Source organism: Lissotriton vulgaris, chromosome 8 (assembly GCF_964263255.1).
Source record: "Lissotriton vulgaris chromosome 8, aLisVul1.2, whole genome shotgun sequence".
Taxonomy (NCBI): Eukaryota; Metazoa; Chordata; class Amphibia; order Caudata; family Salamandridae; genus Lissotriton; species Lissotriton vulgaris.
Window position 1 is genome coordinate 714991849 of NC_141696.1, and position 19789 is coordinate 715011637.

Genomic DNA, 19789 nt, shown 5'->3' on the forward strand with positions numbered 1-19789 from the left:
CCAGACCGGCTCATGGGGCACTGACTCCTATTTATTCCAGTATGTATTCAGTCCTCCGTCTTTTAATTTTACAGCTCACCAGAGACTAGTACAGAACTTCACGACATAGTGTGTTTTATGTTAAGTGTTGGTTTTGTCTTGTAGTGTTTTTCTTTTCACCTACAGGTCACAGCACCTAAGTGTATCTTATCGGCAAATCGCAAAGTCACCTAATATGTCACCATCTTTCCTTCCACAGGTGATATATGAACGCTCATTGGGACGCGCAGTAAATACTTATGTGCTCTATCTTTATCTTTGCAGGCCCACGACTCAGAAATACTGACAGGGCTATAACTGTTCAATATTGAATGCCATTTTGCAGTTGGATTATAATCTATTTTCTATTCACTTGTATATACACATAGCACACATTGTTGCCAACCTTAGTGAGTGACAGAGGGATCTGACCCCGTCCTGACGAAGAGGCAGTCAGCCTCGAAACATATTGACAACACCAGGAGAACTAGCCCATTGTTAAGCTAGATTGTCTCCGCCACACTGTTTTTAACGATACCAGCCTATGACTAATAAAGAATTTTTTGCTTTCATAAGGCCAGGTATTCTTTTAAATCTCACTTTTCCATATCACTCCTGACCCTACTCACACTCACTCAATACACTTCACATAGCACTTACTATCTAAGTGCTCGAGCGTAGTCGCTAGTTGTAGCACACCCCGTCCCGCAGCGGAGCGGGAAGACCCTGATGATGAAGCATGACACCAAGGGCCCTTTTGGTGTGCGAGGGGTATTTTAACAAATACTGTGTATGCCTGATATATTCTGGCTCACAGGAAACCTTCTAGAGGTGGACCTTGTTGTTTATTTATACCATTAACTGGAGGAGGGTGCGCCCACCTGAGTGCTCTCTAGCACTACCTCTTCACTCCCCCTTTTAATTATTTGTTCACCTTCAAGAAGTTCCTCACGACCTGGCTTTTCGACTGATCCAGAGATTCACCCTCCCTCCACCTTCGTCCCCCCCCCCCGCCCACACCCACACAGCACCTTGAGACCCTCATGGGTGAGTAGCGCGCTCTATAAATGATTGATTGATTGAAGGCCCTAAGTGTGAAAAACAAAGCAGCAGGCCTTTTTCAGCTATTCACCCAGGATCTGGAACAACATCCCCACATCCATCAGGACCAAGTGGTGCTAGAACAATGTTCAAAGTGGGGGCGCTTTCATCAGTATTACACCACTAAAGTTATAGGGATTGTGAAAAATCCAAGTGTCACACAAAGAGAAAGTGAAGCAAATATATTCAGCAAGAGAACTGGCCGGTGTAGTATGTATCTGGAGGTGCATTTTGGTGCCCACTGTTGCAAATATATTACTAAAGCATGGTGTAATAGCTCACTGTCAATTACAGACAGCAACTTTGCATTGAAATGGCCACTAACAGTGCACAAAAACACAGTTTTACCAATAAAACAATATAGCTCACAAACAATGTGTGGAAATCGTGTTTCAGAGAATATTTATAATTTGCGAATTAAGTAAAGAGTCTTGATTTATTTTGATCCTATTACAATCTTTGTTTCCATCACACTTTAGAATTACAAACAAAATCTGCTTTATTTGTGCATTCTTTACTGCTGACATATTGTGATATATTTGTACAGTTTGTTTACAGATATTTAAATGTAGTTGTGTGTTAGAAAAAATAACATCTTACAGCCTTTCCTTTAACCCTCCTGTTACATCATTGGAGTGAGGATGTGGTCTCGGCAGGGACACTCAACATCCTGTGATTCTGGGCAAATCACTTACTCTCTCTGCGCCTAACCAAACAAAAATTAATGTGGCCGTCTGTAACGCAACTGGTGCTCATGTAAAGCGCTCTGATAACTTTGGGCCAAATTTGCGCTATATAAAACAACAACAAAATAAGCAAGATTGTCACAAAGTTCGCTTTACAAAATCCTCTCACTTTGCAGAAAGAGAATGTAAACACCAATCTTCTTGTTAAAAGAGAATAAGTATAAATTTGTCTCCAGGCACAACCTGACATTCAACCTGTCTTTGAAGCACAGAAAATGTGACAAGATTAAAACAAAATCTAAAGGCATCTTTATTTCTCATTCCTCTTCTGAACTCCTGCATAGTAGTCAGTCAGAAAACTTTATTCGGTTTTTGTTAATAAAACCATAAAAGTTACACAGATACAATACAGACAATAAATTGTACCACAAATTAAAAAACAGACTCAGTTACCACACAAAGAATCATCTAAAAACATGCCTAGATAAAAAAAGACGTTACATGTCCAAACAGTGCCTAGATTTCATTGTTGCCTTTAAAAACCCTACAATAAAAATACTGCAATAATCCTTCAGCAGTTGGAGATACATTAGTGCAGGTCTAACCTGATTAAAATTACATTTCTTTAAAATAGAACTAAAAAATGCCTCCTGGGGACTTCATACATTTTTCAAAAAAACATAAAGTGCAGCAAATCCTAAGGAGACTTTCTGTTGCAGCCACAGGAAGCTAGCACTTGACCTCTAGAAGCCCCCTTAGGTCTTGCTAGTAGGAGATTAAAGAGATTCATCTGGAACCCAGTTAAAATTAATTTTTCATGAGACGTCAAGGACCCTCTAAGATTTGGTTCAGACAGTGGTGTTGATTTGAGCAATAGGTATGCCCGAACACTCGGTTTCCGTACCTCTTCTGCATCCTGATCTGCATGCCTCCTGCTCAGAAAGGCTGTCTTGGTTAAATCCACGTCCTCTTTTACAATAGCATCTGGCTTAAAAAATAAATCTCCCCGCCCAATCATTTTGAATCCTTATTAAGCCTGGGGATACGAGCCACATTATCTAAGGACAGACACTCTCTTAAAACCAATTGAGTGAAGGTTAGATCTTCGTTTAACCAACACGTTAACCAGAAGATCAAGGGACGCAGAGCAAGGGTATCTCTTAGGTAGGGAACCCTCAAGTCCTCATGTACCGCCATGTTCGAGGTTCCTCTCGGGACACATAACCTTTTTAAATACCCATTGTCCACTACTTGAAGGGGTTCCGTTAAAGTGTAGCCCCAGATCTCACTGCCATAGGTTGCTGTAGCTAAGCTTTTTGCTTGATACACTTGAAGCATAGCTCCCGTCGGTTTCTTTCCCACTTTAGAGGCAAAATGAAAAATTGCACCCTTGACCCGCACCAGTTACCATTTTTTCTTTTGATTAAGGGATCCCACCCGAGTTGATCATCAAATAAGACCCCTAAGTAAGAAAAGACGTTTGTGCTGGCAATCTTGTCATTGCCGGATCTAAACTAGAAGCTCTTTTTCGTGTGTTTCCCTACTTTCATGGCATAGGATTTTGAATTATTAATGGCTAAGTCTCGATCTGTCATGAATCCAGAAAATGCAGTTAAAAGGGTTTGTTAGCCCAATTCGGTTCTGGATATTAGAACGGCATCATCGCGTAAAGCAGAACGGGAATGCCACGCCGTCCTACATTGGGAAAATCAGCACTGATTGCCCTCAGCACTCTGTCTAGTTCATTAATATAAAAATTGAATAAAAATGGTGCCAAAATGCAACCTTGCCAGACGCCCTTCATAATCTCAAAGTCCTTGGATACCTGCAAATTTTGTGAGAACCTGACATTAGCTTTAGTTGATGAATGCAGGTCCTCCAGAAAATTAACTATGATATTTTCCACTCCCATTGCCCTCATGGACTGCCATAGCTTAGTTCTATTTACACAGTCAAAATCGGATGACAGATTCATGAAGGCAAGGTGGATGGTCCAGGCTGTGCAACAGTCCTGCATAGTACTTTTGGGGGTTAACTCCTGCATAGTACTTTTGGGGGGGATGAAGCACCCCTTAATCTAGCACATATCCCCAAAGCTATCCAAATTTTACAAAGAGTTGAAGAAGCACCCCTTTAAAGAACACTACATCACAATGAAGCAGCATTCCACAAACCAGCTACTTCGCCTATAACTTGTTGGCTTTATGCTTGTCTTTGTCCCTTTACAGTGCTCAACTGCATTTTGAATAGATTTGCACTATAAATATACCACCTACACACACACACACACATGCACGAAGGACACACACACACACACACACACGTCAAAAAACCATAATTGCCTCCAACTCCTATATCATTTCTCAAGTCACAGCAAATTGCCTCCAAATTGATAACCTGCTTGGCTTTGTTCTTCTCTTGAAAAGAGCTTCTGGACAATCAATGCTAAATGACCTAATACTCCAGACTTGTAGTGTAAAAGTCCATTATAATGTTTTAAATTGCATAAGAAAAATACGTCTTCGTTTGTAGAAATATTTTTCACCTCATTTGTCAAATCTGTTTGAAGCCTTAGTTAAAAAAGCACATGTACCAGCACAAATGCTGAGCAAAAAACAAAGAACCCAGGGGCAAAAATGTGTACACACAATAATTGCTTGAAGTGGTATTATTAGTGATAAATTAAGACAGTGTCTACATGACATACGCAACACTATCTCAAAAAATGATTTAAGCAGAAAGAACAATTGTTACTTACCTGTAAACAGGTGGTTCTCCAGTATTGGTGTCTTTCATAGATTCACATGCTTGAATATTCCCCGTCGTCGGAGTGGGAGTCCCACGGTAAATAAAATAGCAATAAATGCTAAATATATATAATAATATACAATAAATATATATATACATAATAAGGAAAAACCCAAAAAATGCATACAATAACCATCTGGTACCTAACCAAGAGTTTCCACATAGGAATGCATGGGGAAAAAGAAGTTCCAATGCAGCCTATCCTTGTCATTATGTTAGTCCAAACTGCAGCCAATCAGGCGCCAGCAGCCCTCTAGAACCTTCTCCTCAGAGCTCAAGCCCTCAGATTTTCGTAGCACAAGAGTGACCACAGAGTCTATGAGGAGAAGCGAGCCTCTGAGGGGAGGATGGGAGGGTCGCATGTGAATCTATGAAAGACACCAATACTGGAGAACCACCTGTTTACAGGTAAGTAACAATTGTTCTTCTCCAGTATTGGGGTGTCTTTCATAGATTCACATGCTTGAATATAGAATAGTAAGCAGTCCGTATCCGAACACAAAGTTTCCAGGATGCAATGTATACACAAAAGGTTGGAATCAACAGGTGTAAACCCATGTCATAGCAGTTATAAAACTATATGTATACATAGAGAAGACATGCATAAGACTGGAAACCATAGGAGGAGGGTAGAACAGAGGCTCACCTTATTGAAAAAGATTACGGAGCACAGCTTGTCCCACTGCGGTATCCCCTTCGGCCATGGCACCCAGATTGTAGTGCTTCGTGAACGTGTGCCTGCTGGACCACGTGGCAGCTCTGCAAATCTGATGCAATGGAACTCCGGCAAAGAGTGCAGTCGAAGAGGCCACAGACCTGGTAGAGTGGGCTCTCACTGTAGACTGTAAAGGCTTTCCCGCTTTCTGATGGCAGAAAGCAATCGCCGAAGCCACCCAGCGGGCTACTGTAGGTTTGGTGACTGGTCGCCCTTTTTGAAAACGGCCATAGGCCACGAAGAGCTGATCCGATTTTCGGAACTGGGCTGTTCTGCTGATGTAGAACTTTAAACATCTTTTAATGTCCAAAGAGTGCAGGCGTTGTTCCGCAGGTGATTGCGGATTGGCAAAGAAAGACTTTCGTATAACAGGTTCATTAATATGGAAGTCTGACGGCACTTTTGGAAGGAAAGTAGGGTTAGTGCGTAAAAGCACAGAATCCGGTTTGAACTGTAGAAATGGTTGTTTAATCGTGAAAGCATGCATATCACTCACTCGACGTGAGGACGTCAGTGCAAGTAAAAGCGCAACCTTCCAGGTGACATACTTGAGGTCTGCACTATGGATTGGTTCAAACGGAGCAGTCATTAATTGTGACAGGACAATGTTGAGGCGCCACTCTGTAGGAGGACGCCGAACTGGAGGAAAAGTCCGAAGAAGTCCTTTGAAGAATTGACGTATCAATCTGGATGAGCATAAGGAGGCGGAGCCATCATGGCGGAAGCGTGAGATTGCCGCCAGAAAAACTCTTAAAGTAGCATGTGACAAACCCGACTGAGCCAGATGGAGAAAGAAAGGGAGGAGCTCAGCGGGCGTGGCACGCAAAGGATGTACTCCGGCGTCTGCACACCAGTGGCAAAAGCGTTTCCATTTCAACTTATAGGTTTTTATAGTTGATGGAGCCCTGGCCTGAGCGAGGATGTTACGACACTCCTGAGGGATGCTTAGATGTGCAAATTCACAGTGCTCAGGTTCCAGGCTGACAAGCTCAGGGAAGAGGGGTCCGGATGGTAGATTTGACCCCTGTTCATGGAGAGAAGATCCATTCGAGGATGAAGAAGAATGGGTTTGCATTGAGACAGGAGTAGCAGCTCTGAGAACCACGCCTGTCGTGGCCACCTGGGAGCAATCAGAAGGATGCGGCAAGGCTCTCTCCGCATCTTCCAAAGTACGCGAGGCACTAGAGGGATCGGAGGAAAAGCGTAGGCGAAGAGATTCGACCAATCCATCAGAAGGGCATTGCCTTGGGACCCTTTGTGGGGATGCCAGCTTGCGTAAGCGGGGCATTTGCGGTTCTCTGGAGTCGCAAAGAGGTCGATTGCAGGGAATCCCCAACGGTGAAAGACCATATCGAGTGTTGGCTGGTGGAGTTCCCACTCGTGGTTGGATGATCGGGATCTGCTTAGGGAATCCGCCAGGAGGTTGGACAACCCCGGAAGATGTACTGCAGTGATTTGGATTTGATGATTGATGGACCAGTCCCAAATCGCCTCTGCCAGGCGGGATAACACGGAGACTTCGTTCCGCCCTGCTTGTTTATATAATGCATGCAGGTCGTGTTGTCCGTTTGTATGAGAACTGACTCTCCCTGCAGCACTGGTTGAAATGATTTCAGGGCCTGAAAGATAGCCATCAGCTCCAACTTGTTGATGTGCCAGGTCTTTTGATGGAAAGTCCATTTCCCTTTCACGGACAGGTCTTGGAGGTGAGCTCCCCAGCCCTCCAGGGAGGCATCCGTCGTCAGTGTTAGATCTGGGGTGTTGGACAGAAAAGACGTGCCTGCTGCCAGCTGGTGTGGTTGTGCCCACCATCTGAGCGCCTTCTTCATGGGAATGGTGATGGAGACCTGATCGTTGAAGGAACCGGTGACCTGACGCCACTGCTTGTCCAGAGCCTGTTGGATAGGTCGTGCCCGTAGTCGGCAATGAGGGACAAGAGCGATGCATGACGAAGCCATCCCCAAAAAAGACTTCAACAAGCGGACTGAAACGCACTTCTTTGCGAGAAGTAGCGAAACTAGCCGGAGGATCCTCTGTTGACGTTCCCGGGAGACAAATGCTTTGGCTAGGTTGGTGTCCAACGTTGCTCCTAGGAAATCTTTGCAAGTTGTTGGCTGCAATTGAGATTTCTCCAGATTGATGGACAGACCCAAGGAACGGAATACTGTCTGGCAGATTGCAGTATGGTGTAGAACTTGTGCGCGGGATTGTGATTTCACAAGGCAGTCGTCGAGATATGGGAATATCTGTATGCCTTGGAGACGAAGAAAAGCCATGACCGGAGCCAACATTTTTGTAAAGACTCGGGGGGCTGAACGGAGGCCAAATGGAAGGACCCTGAATTGGAAATGAAGGTGCCCCACCTTGAAGCGCAGGAACTTGCGATGAGCCACTAGAATTGGGACATGGAAGTAGGCGTCCCGGAGATCGATGGTAGTCATGAAATCTCCGACTGAGAGCAAACGCAAGATCTCTGTAAGCGTGAGCATACGGAAGGTCTGGTCCTTGAGATAATGATTGAGTGCTCTCAAGTCCAGTATTGGTCTCCATTCTCCGTTCTTTTTGATGACGAGGAAAAAACGGGAATAAAACCCCTTCCCTCTCTGCGACTTTGGCACAACTTCCACCGCACCCTTTTGAAGGAGAAGGCGAACCTGATGAAATAGTTCTTTGAGGTGCGGGGGTGGTGGTCCGGAAGGTGGCGTTGGAGGAGGTACCTCGACAAATTCCAATGCATGGCCTCTCTTCACAATGTCGAGTGCCCAACGGTCCGTAGTAATGGAGGACCATTGAGAACCAAACAGATTTGACCTCCAATTCTCCGTTCGACAGAGGAGTCATTGACGTTTGTTGGATTGTCCTCTGAAATTAGACTTCCCTCTGTAAGTTCTGGCAGGCTGCTGACGGGAAGACTGCTGGCGGTTACCGGTGTAACGCTGGTTACCTTGGTTGAAGGACCGGTATTGACTGCTTCCTCCACGAAAAGTGGACGTAGTGCCACGTCCTCGAGCACCCCGAAAGGGCTGCTTCTTAAACTGAAGGGTACCCAAAGCACGTGCAGTGTCCGTGTCCTTTTTAATGGATTGTAGCGCTTCATCAATATGCGCTCCAAATAATGACTCGCCGTCATATGGCATATCTAGGATTCGTGCCTGAACTTCCTGCCGAAACGAAGTCGAGCGTAACCAACCCTGGCGACGCAGAATGGCCGCTCCAGCGAGCTGGCGAAAACCGGTGCAGGCTACATCCACTGCACAATCTATAAGTTCTTCTGCCGTCCTCTCTCCTTCTTGCAGAATTTTCTGTGCTTCTGCCTTGGAAGCATCTGGGAGTAACGCCACGTAGGCGGCCATGTCAGCCCAAGCCTGACGGTCATAACGGCCTAAAATGGCCATTGCGTTAGCTACTCGAACTGTTGTAGAGGACATGGAGGAAAATTTTCGCCCAATAGCATCCAGGCGACGGCCCTCACGGTCCGGAGGAGCAGTGATTGTAGACGCCGGATTCTTTGAACCCCGTTGAGCTGCCTGCGTGACGACAGAGTCGGGCTTAGGTTGACCTGTAAGGCATGCTGGAGATCCTATAGGAGCTTTGTATTTCTTTTCTAACCTTGGCAGCTGTGCTGGTAAAGAGTTTGGCGTCTTCATTATTTTCTCCCCCTCAGACCAGATGAAATCTATAATCGGGACTGTGTGGATCTGTTTCAAGGGCTGGTTTTTGAAATCGTATAGGAAACAATCTTCCTCTCGGTGTGCTCGTGGCAATTTGAATCGCTGTGCTGCCCTATCCATTAACTGGTGGAAGCCCGCGATGTCTACTGGAGGAGAATCCGCTGCAGGCACCTGAGAAGGAGATGGTGTTTGAGCACGATAGTCATCCCACTCCGCCAAATGTTCCTCACCATCCTCATCTACTTCAGAAACTTCACCATCTTCACGCTCTGGAGGATTCTCGTCATCATCATCCTCTGGATAGATGGTAGTGTGAACACGAACTGATGTAGTTCGGTGAACAGTTACAGGCGACGCTGGTTGAGGAGGAGCCAGAACCGGGTTAGAAACTGGATTTATTACTGATGGGACCGTTGTAACCTGTGGCGTTGGTGGGAAACGCCGATTGTAGTCTTCCAACATACTTTGGAGGTTTGATATCATGGAGATAGGCAACATCGCAGTTGGAACCTGAGTGTGAGTTGTTTGATGTTGGCCATAAACATCTTCCTCGTCGTTACTGAAGTCTTGGCACTTAATATTTAGATCCGAAAGACTGTGAGCTTGGTCATCAGACTCTTGATCAGAATCAGTCGCAAACAGCGGAGATGGAGGATTAATCATCTCTTGCTCTGTAAGAGTCTCGAATTGTGGTTTGCTGGACTGCAAGGGCAAAAGAGGCATTGTAGCAAAAGAAGAGGCCGGCGTCGAAATAGTGTCCTGCGTACGCGTCGACGGCATGACATCAATTGACTTCTGCGATGGGATCGACTTGGATGCCATCGTCGACGAGGAGACCGTCGACGGAGCAGTCTTCAGCGGTATCGATGGAGTCATCGTCGACGGAACCTTCACTTTCAATGTCTTCGTCGACGGAGTCATCGTCGACGGAGTCATCGTCGACGGAGCGGTCGTCGACGGAGCGGTCGTCGACGGAGCGGATGGAACAGGTCCCCTCGTCGACGGGATAGCCGTCGACGGTGCGCTCGTCGACAAGAGCGTAGACGGAGTCAAAGCCTTCCCACCTCTAGTCGACGACGACCGGGTCGTCGACGAGTGAGCTTTTTTCGTCGTTGAAGATGAAATAGGAATCACAGAAGACACAGTCTTAGAGCTGAGAACCACTCTCATCGACGATGAAGACGTCGACGCTAAAGCCGACGACGATCCAGAGGCCAGCGTCGTTGTGACTGTCGTCGTCGATTTGGAACCAGAGACAGCCATTCTCGTCGACGGAGAAGAAACTCCCGTCGTCGACGGCAAATCCGTTTTCCTCACAGAAAAACTGGACTTTGAAGCAGAAGGAGCCTGAGAGCTTTGTCTCGTGGGCCCAGACGTGGTAGGCAAAGGTGAAGACACCGCAGGGGTCATTGTGAGGGAAACTTTCCTCTTTTTAAGAAATGGTGAAGGCACCTCCTGCACACTACCACGTTTAGAAGCTGCTTTAGAATGGCCTGACCCAAGACTTTCAGCGTCAGAAATTACATTATCTTTGTCTTTAAGCCTCTGAAGCCAGACAAGTAAACGGCCTTCTCTGTCCTTTTGAGTTTTCTCTGAGAATTTTCTACAGAGTTTACAGGTACCCACTTCATGGTCCGGGTAAAGGCAGTAAATACACTTACTGTGTGGGTCATCATGAAATAATCTCAGCTTTCCACATGAGGAACAAGCTCTGAAGAGAGACTTCTTACTTGAAGACATTTTGGAAGAAACTGGAACACTTGAAGAAAGAAACTGAGCAGAGCTCAGGGAGACTCCCTTACACACGACGTGCGGTAGAAAATCTGAGGGCTTGAGCTCTGAGGAGAAGGTTCTAGAGGGCTGCTGGCGCCTGATTGGCTGCAGTTTGGACTAACATAATGACAAGGATAGGCTGCATTGGAACTTCTTTTTCCCCATGCATTCCTATGTGGAAACTCTTGGTTAGGTACCAGATGGTTATTGTATGCATTTTTTGGGTTTTTCCTTATTATGTATATATATATATTTATTGTATATTATTATATATATTTAGCATTTATTGCTATTTTATTTACCGTGGGACTCCCACTCCGACGACGGGGAATATTCAAGCATGTGAATCTATGAAAGACACCCCAATACTGGAGAACCTCTGTACCCGTCACTCAAAGTAATAATATTTCAGGAAGATAAATAAAATAAAGGTGCTCAGAGCTCAAGTGATATCACAGCGATAAATCGTGAAGGAGAAAACCAAGTGTATATACTAAGGGGTCATAGGCTGCAGCGTACAATAATAATTGTTCTTCATCCAGCCAACCCTATGTGTCTAAGCAAGGGAATCAAAGTGAAATATTCCATACAGATGCAAGTGATGCTTTCAACCAGCAGCAGGACAGCATCTGCAAATCAACTACTATTCGGCACTTTACAATGTCCTGAATATGTTTTACGTCTATCGAAGAACTTATACAGATAAAAAACGTACCTTATTGATAACCAGCACAGTGTCACCTTCTCTGATTGATAACTCGTCTTCATTTTGTGCTTCATACGGAAAAAGTACTTTACAGTATTCCTTTGCTGGAACAAAAGCAGGAAAGAATAGCTATCACTCGTTCATGTGATCCAAGAGCTTTTTGCTATTACAAATTCATTTCAAACATGTTGCTAAACCCGGTAATCGAATTAAACCCTGGAGTGTGATTTTGCCATAACAACAAAGACAATAACAATTGAGATAAACTTTAACATTGGAGTGGCAGAGCAATATTCCCGAAGTCACGATGAGGAACATTGACTTTGCTATGTCAACTTGAACACGATAAAAGCATCATAACCTTAAAATGAGGTATTTTTAAATAAAACATTAGACAATTAAATGGATAAAGGTTGTAGCTCCTAGCAAATATGCTCAAATGATAGCACCTTAATTTTAGATATGACTAATAATGTTAAAAGTAAAAACACCCATAAGTAAATTGTATTGGCACCAGGAAACCACCATTGTTTGTGGACCTGACTTACAGATCGGAGCTAAAATGGGGAATAACAGACCTGCCAACACACATGTTGCTACCAGGTGTTATATAGTACCCCCCAGGTTAGGGTACGCCTTAGCGTGTCTATACCGCCAGGGGGCTGCACTTTTGGTCCTGATGAAAGCTTTGCTGAATTAGGCAATCGTAAGCAGAAACATGTCGACCATTTTTTACCAAAAACCCAGGATACAGCTGGTTCAATTTTAAAACCAACACGTGTCCACCCCACTTGTTTTTAACGATCGCATTCTGTTCTTTCATTAAAATTACTTTTGAGAGCAGTCTGCCATCTTTTAAATACCTTCACCCACTTTTTTCACTGCCACACAATCCCAAAAAACCTGCTCCGCTGTAATTCAGGCGTCGCAGCACACCAGGGAGACACTGTCACCCTGGTGGGAACCCGATGATGAAGCATGTCACCAACTAGGTTGGTGAGTGAGGGTCGTTTAAAGACAGAAGGTTCCTGTTCCATCACGCTCACACACACCCTTCTGTGGTCGCAAATTTCACCTTTTTCTTTGCGCCATAAGTCACTGTTGTGTTGATTAGTAGCTATTAAAGGACTAAGATTGATTTCTATCCCTGTCTCTCTTGTTGTTGGTATATGTTAAAATACCAACCAACTTATAATCTTGAGCCGTGTGTGAACATGGGTTTACCCATGGGTTAAAAAACACTGACTCGTATTCAGGGCCTAAAATGGAAACGCCTACAGAGAGGGTTTTCAGCTTCTTTGTGTATGCTGTGTGCAGCTGGCACTCATTGGTTGGTCTGCAACCTGTCAGGCATCAGGCGGCCCAACATCAGCTATTTTCTTTATTTGCGCATTAAATCTGCCCTTCTGCCTAAACTGCAGTAAGGTGAATTTTGCCAGTTTCCAAAAACGCTAATTCCGCTCTGCAACTGGACTATGAGTGCAATGGAAATGAATGGCTTTTAGTTTTATATCACTTGGCCGAATTCCTGAGGTTTTCCTTTCCAAAGATGGAGACACTTCTTAACCCCTTCCATGCTGATGACGAACCCCAGCCGTCATGCACTACGGTGCTCGTGTGCTAATGACGGCTGGGGTTCGTCACGGCCCGCCCCTGTTTGCGTTGTTTACAGCACACCAGGGGAATCGCGGCTGCATGGAAGGGGTTAAGGCGAGATCTCTAGCGCATCTGACTTGCAGACAAACTGTCAACAAAGCCAACCCCCCCAGGGTATCACAAGCCACCACCAAGTGCTGATAAGGCTAGGCATTATTTCACTACAATACCCCTAGAGCAGTCTCTGCCACCAGGCGATATCGTTACTGTAATATGTGCACAGCCCCAGTGAGTTAAAGATAGAAACTTTATTTATTGGCTGGGAAAATGTGCCAGCTGAGTGCGGCCCAAAAGAGATTTGCCGGTTTAGTAGGCTTTTTTCTAACAATATAAATGCAATGCTTGTTCTGTCTGCAGACTACAGGATACTATTGCAACATGAAAGAATCTTGTGAATATCCCCCTTGGCTCAAATCTAGCAAAAAACTAAATGTTACCCCCTTTCTCCAAAAAGAGTTCGATTCAAATTTTCAACCTCCACTTTTGTGTGAACACTCATATTTTGCTTTTCTTATAAAGCAAAATCTTGCATGTAAGGTTGGGTCAAAACAACTCTGCAAATAGGACAGAACAGAGCAGCTCCAACCAAATAGAGTCTCCTTCATAGCAATATTTTAAAAACAATATTGTACTACATGTTTGCGAGGAAATAGGGCATTAATGAAAACACATAAGGGAGCAAATGTATGAGTCCCATGCTCACAGTTCCAATCAAGCTACACCCGACTGAAGAGTCCCAATCAGATCAAAACTAGTCTTGGGTTGCTTGTCCTTCGGTTCAGGTATGATCAGGACTGGCAGTTCAGGCTTCACTGTTCCAATCAGAGCAGGGTCAGGGCTGATCTGCATATGGCTGGGTCTCAAATGAGTTGGCATAGTGAGCAAAAGAACGTTAGGTAGGATGCAACCCAGAGCAATTGCCAGTGGTTACGCTTATTGCAAAAAGTCTTCTCATCACCTTTAGTGTGTTTGATGTAATGACCCAAGTGGCCAAGCGCATGCCAAGACATTGGTCACGTGTTCACTGTGCCACTGGAACCAAGCTACATGGAATTGAAGATCCCCAATCAGTGCAAAACCAGTCTTGGGTTACTTGTGTTCTGGTTCATGGCGACCAGGAGTGGCAATTCGGGCTAGATTGTTTCTTTTTGAACACGGTCAAGGCTGATTTGCATATCCTGCATCTAATCTGAGGTGGCATGGCAGGCAAAAGGGTTGGAATGCTAACCTGAGTGATTACCAGTGGTCAGACTTATTGCAAGCATTTCTCCTATCACCTTTTGTGTGTTTGATGTAATGTCTCAAGTGGCTAAAAGAATGCCCACACGTGGGTCCCGTGCTCGCTGTGTCTCTGGAACCTAGCTACACCCAACTGAGGACCCCAATCAGGTCAAAGCTTGTCTTGGGTTGAGTTGGAGTTTAGAGTGGAAGCACTTTAGAGGAGTATTAGTGTAGGTGCTCCAGGACATGCCTGGCCGGGGGGGATGAAGGGTGGGAGGGGGTAGGGAGAACAAGGTGCGACCTCTTGATAGGAAATGGACAGAGGCATTACATGTCACAAACGTCATTGCATTACAACCTAACAGCCGAGAAAGTTGAAAAATGTCGGCATGGATACAAAGACTGGTCATATACCATATCGATATGTGCAATTAATTCACTGTTACAGAGTCCATTTTATTATCATTGAATTCAATGATAATAAAATGGACTCTGTAACAGTGAATTTGCAAAGTTTTTAAAGAATTGTTTGTTGTAAAATGTTTTATATACATGTAAGTACATTTTATGTAAATCCATGCTCTGATAATACGTTTAGACCTAGATACTAGGAATTGCTTGCCTAGATAACTTATTTGATTGTATTTTTTAACACATTTTAAATGTATAATTGTAAAAAAAAAAATTTTTTACGTAAAGTGAGTGTAATTAAATTTGATTCAGAATATTATAATTGTCAGATATTAATAATTTGCTTGAGTAGACTTGGTTCAGTGTATACTGCTTATGGTAATTATTAATACACGGCACACAAGGGAAATGTTGTTGTCCTAGGGAACACTCTATGCCTATCACAGATTGCTGGGAAATGGCACTCTTGTTCCCTTGGCCTTCATTACTCGTCGTTTGTCCTTAAAAGTAGAGGACTTCAATGTAGCAAGTGTAGCAGAAGTGGCACCTGGCGCCAGGGCTGAGGGGCAAAGTGCTCCCCAGTTACTGCTGTACTTTACTACCTAAACAGAAGGCCATTTCTCTGCTCCCCATGACACCTTTGCTATGCTGGTGAACTTCTTAGGGGCTTAATTTCGGGGTGGGAGAATCACTGAAGACTCTCCACCTCGAGTCACCATGAGTAAGGATGCAGCTTAACAAGCATGGGAGCTTTCTTTGCAGAAAGGGAGGCAGGGGAAGTAGTTTAAAAACAGAATAAAACAAACAAATTGCTTTTTGCCAATGCAGGCGAATTTCATTTTGCCGATGCTGCGCAGCAACAGTAAAAAAAATAATTTGAAAAGGCTCAATCAAGCAGCTGCTTCTGTCAGACACTTTGGCTGTAGGCGCATGCGTCATGTCGTATGTGGTAATGCCTGAACACGCATGTGAGCCCCTATGGAATAGCTACGTAATGGCGCAGGCAGAATTTTATTTTTCTTAATTTACTGATCTAAGATGGCAGACTTCACTTAGATCGGTAAATAAAAAAAATTGCATGAGAGCACTTTTGGTATAGCCAAGAGGCCTGGAAGCAAATGGCAGCAGCCAGGCCTTCCAAAAAGTTAAATAAAAAAGATTTAAAGAAGCAAGAGGGGTTTGGGAGTGGATTAGGGAGGGCTTGATGTTCTGGTGGGGGAATCAATGGAGGATGGGCGAAAGGATAGGAAGCAACAGGTGTGCAAAAGTGCTTTATGCTAGGCAGAGCGGCCCAGCAGCAAGTGAGAGCTGCTTGGAGCTCTCAAAAAATGATACTAATAAAACACTTAATCAAGAGGGGTAGGGCAGCACAGCAACAGATTAGTGGGGTTTAGGGTGATGAAGGGGAAAAATGGGCAGGGCGGGAATTTTAGATGGGGATGCAGTGCACAAGAGAGAGCAAGGAACCTTATGCACTCTCATGGAGTACTCAATTAAAAAGAAAATGTAGTCCCTAAATGTGAGCAGAGGAAGGAAAGCAGTCAGTCAATCAAAAGGATGGTAAAGAGGCTTTGCTCCCATGGGAGAGTCAAACACAAGAAGAGAAAAGCAAGACAAGGAATAAGAAGCAAACAAATGAAGGTGACAATAAAGCCAACCAATGGTAAGCCATGGGCGGGCTCTAGGCCCACTGTACGTTGTTAGAATGCCCACATGAACTGTTTCACAAACAGACAGCTAAACGTTGTCTAGAAGGCAAGACCTAAAAACTGGGACTTCTAAATTTGAGCAACATAGCCACTTTGTGGTTAAGCATTTAATTTTGTTTATTTTTTTAAGTTTCACACAATTTGATTGAATTCATCTGAGAACTATATGGAAGTGAGCCCTAGTCAGCTTACACTGAACAGACAGTGATTGCAGCTTGTTTATTTTAGATTATATATTTACTAAATACGTTTTATTAAAAGGACTTAAAGAAGGCTTAGCAGAGGCAGGGGCGTAACACAGGCCCACGCATTGCGGGGGGGCCCCCAAGCTCCAGGGGGCCCCTTCGGGGAGAACAGACACAACACCACCACACATGGTTTTTGTGATGACATTTAGTGGCTGCAAATTCCTATTAGGTGAGAAAATCATCCCGCAGTAGACCTGCACTGAATGAATAAAGGGGGGGGGGGGCGCCTCAAACTCCGCCACTGGTGCCACCCAGCCGGCACTATCTTCAGTTTGTTCTGGTATCATTCTAGCCAATAAATGAGTGGAGGAAAACTTTCGCTTTCATATTCCGCCGTAGATTTGGAGCGCGTGCGAGGCTCAGGTTCACGTAACAGGAAATTGTCAATGCCCTCCGTGTGCACTTGAGCTTCTAGAGGGTCATTGGCGAACGTGACTGGGCCCCCTGATTTGCTATCCTCTTAGCTTCAAGTTCATGCTGCTTGGCCCGCCGGAAAATAACATTCGAGTGGGCCCCTAATCTCTGCAAACTATCGCCAGCCAGAGCGAGACACTGCTGAGAGCTGCCTCTGTGTGACTCGCCGTGTGCTCTTGTGCTCTGAGACTGCTATTTACTGCACCTGACTGTGGAATTGCAGCACTCGGGTCGGGTGAGTCATGCATTTCATTCTGATAAGTGTTGGCATCTTTCCGAGTGATAATTACAAGCCATTAGTTGTATTTTCAAGTCTTTCAAAGGCCTGGATTCTGGACATGACATACTAACTGGAAACAAATTCGTATTTATCGTTCGTTTACTTTAAGTATTAGTCCCTATAACGCATTGAAACGTGTTTTCTATTTATATTTCTTCTGTGAAGCACTTACATACGATACGGGTGCTGCTATTTGTGGTGCTGTGTAGCCGTTTTAAGCTCTTCTTAGAGATTCTCATTGCTTCAATGGGTGTAATTTCTGACATTTATGTTTCTCTCATCTTCCTTGTTGGATTTTGCTCGCGACAAAGTGTCACTCATAGTCGCTGAATGTCACTCTTAATTACACTGAAGTTATGAAAATGTCACACATAAGCAATCCAAAACCTTGGCAGCTATGATTTAAACCTTATTCACCAGAGTCGTAGTTAACGATAGTGCAACAGGTGCACTGAAGCTGGAGCCTAAGAGTGTAATGGGGCAGTTGCACCCCAGTACTGTTTGGCTTTTATTAGCCAATATGTGTGAAGGCAGACATCCCTTGCTGGCATTGTGACCTGTTGTGCCCTGGGCGCGCCACAGTTTGTAGCCATTGTGCTTGTGTAGGCGACGCAGTGATGATGTATTTGCTTGAAGCAAACCTGGCACGTAGTGCTTGCCCTGTTTGCATCCCCCACCTGCTTCCAAACACAAACTGCCACAACGATAAAACAGGCAGGTACATTAGAAAGCCAGAACCTCCTGCAACGCATTAGCAACACACGTCTTTTTTACATGAATGCAGGGAAATTAGTCTTTTTTTGTTGTCAGTTTGAGTTTTATAGTCTGCCTCATGTTGCATTGCGCTCCCCCCCCCCCCCCCCCCTCTAACTGCCTAAGGGCACCACTAGGAGCCTGGCGACGGCCGAATGTCTCTCCTGTGTAGAGAGCCGGCAGTCCGTTGCTCGAGAGGCCCCTCTGCGGACCCCCTCGCTCCTCTTATTCAGTTCTCTATGTGCCCAGGTCCCAGGACGCACTCTTGGAATGGAGGTGGAGGCAACCTCAAGTGAAGAGGGCGCTGAGCTGAGAGTGGGGTGGAAGTGAGCATATAAAGAAGGGGTGCTGAAATGAAACTTCATTGTGTTTTGCAATAAGGGTATACAGTATGTCTGGGGCTTGATGCTTACCCAACCTCATAATAAACAAGAGGCCATGTGCCCGCGGGTTCTAACGTGTTGCCTTGTGAACAAATATGCTTTTTTGCAAAATGTGTAACAGACAGACTCTGAAATGTGCTGCTGACTTTAACCTCTTCTCTGCCTAGGCTAATGAATACTGAGCCAGGCCAGCTTTCAGTGAGCATGTTACTAAGGGCTGAAAAACAAGCCAGCATGAGCTATGGTTAAAAAAACAAATACTATTTAAAGCTGCAGTGTTATGCTTCCACATTCAACACAATATTGGGTTTTGGCTTACTATGTATTTTCTGGCCAATGTAGCTTTCCTGGACACCAAGATAATTAAATCATACTATTGACATAGATGGATGTACATATACATATAAAGTGCTTTAAATGGAAAAAAATAAGTGCAGGTACTCACCATATTAAGATGTGATTGGGGTGGTGCTTGGCGGAGGGGAGGTTATGGGGTGGAGCTACGTGGAGTGCTAAGGGACCCGGCCAGGGGAACAACTTTGATTTGATTGAGATTTAATTGGTGTGCAAAACTAGTAACCCACATGCCTATGTATATAAAATACAAATCTGGGATCAGCATGTTGTGTTTTGCAGCAAGCACATGAATCCTCTGTGCTAACTTATGATGAGTCAATACTGTTATCAGATAAAGCACAGATCTTTTTGGAAAGTACTTTTGTTGGTGTTTGGAAAACGGAACATGTGCAGGTAACCTAATTATTGAACCTGGGCTCGAGCTTAAAGTGTACCAATGGCGCCAACACTACACCTTGCTCCCAGCGAGGCCTCAGCGCCTTTGCACACTCCCACACCCACCATTGCCTGAATGCGATGGCCTGGCAGAGAGGTCAGCTGAAACAAATTGCTTCTGCACTGGGCCAGCCCCTTAGGGCTGATGTGGGAACGGCCCAAAAGGTAGAGCCAAACATGGCCTTTCAGGAAGGCCTCTGAATGGTACCTGCACTCCCCGCCTACCACGGGATGAATGTGAAGCGCCTGCGGGAGCATGGGAAAAACACAAACTTTAGGCTGCTGACAGCCCCTAGGGCCACAACACCTGGCCTGGCCTCCCTGTGGGGCTTCTCAGCCTCCTCACACTCTCTTCTCCCCCGCCTGCCATTGCCTCAGTGTAAGGAGTGCTTGGCAGAGGAGTACTGCAAAGACACTGCTTTTGGTTTTAGCTGTTCCACCTAC

General features: G+C 44.9%; 1 protein-coding gene across 2 annotated transcripts in view; it reads right to left on the minus strand.

Moving 5' to 3' along the window:
* Positions 1-19789, minus strand: part of SH3KBP1 (SH3 domain containing kinase binding protein 1) — a 1359457-nt gene that overhangs the window by 379482 nt on the left and 960186 nt on the right. For both annotated transcript variants that reach the window (XM_086934590.1, XM_086934589.1), the window contains one exon: positions 11488-11582. In XM_086934590.1, coding sequence (XP_086790716.1) covers positions 11488-11582 — 95 coding nt within the window. The remainder of the gene's footprint in view (positions 1-11487; positions 11583-19789) is intronic.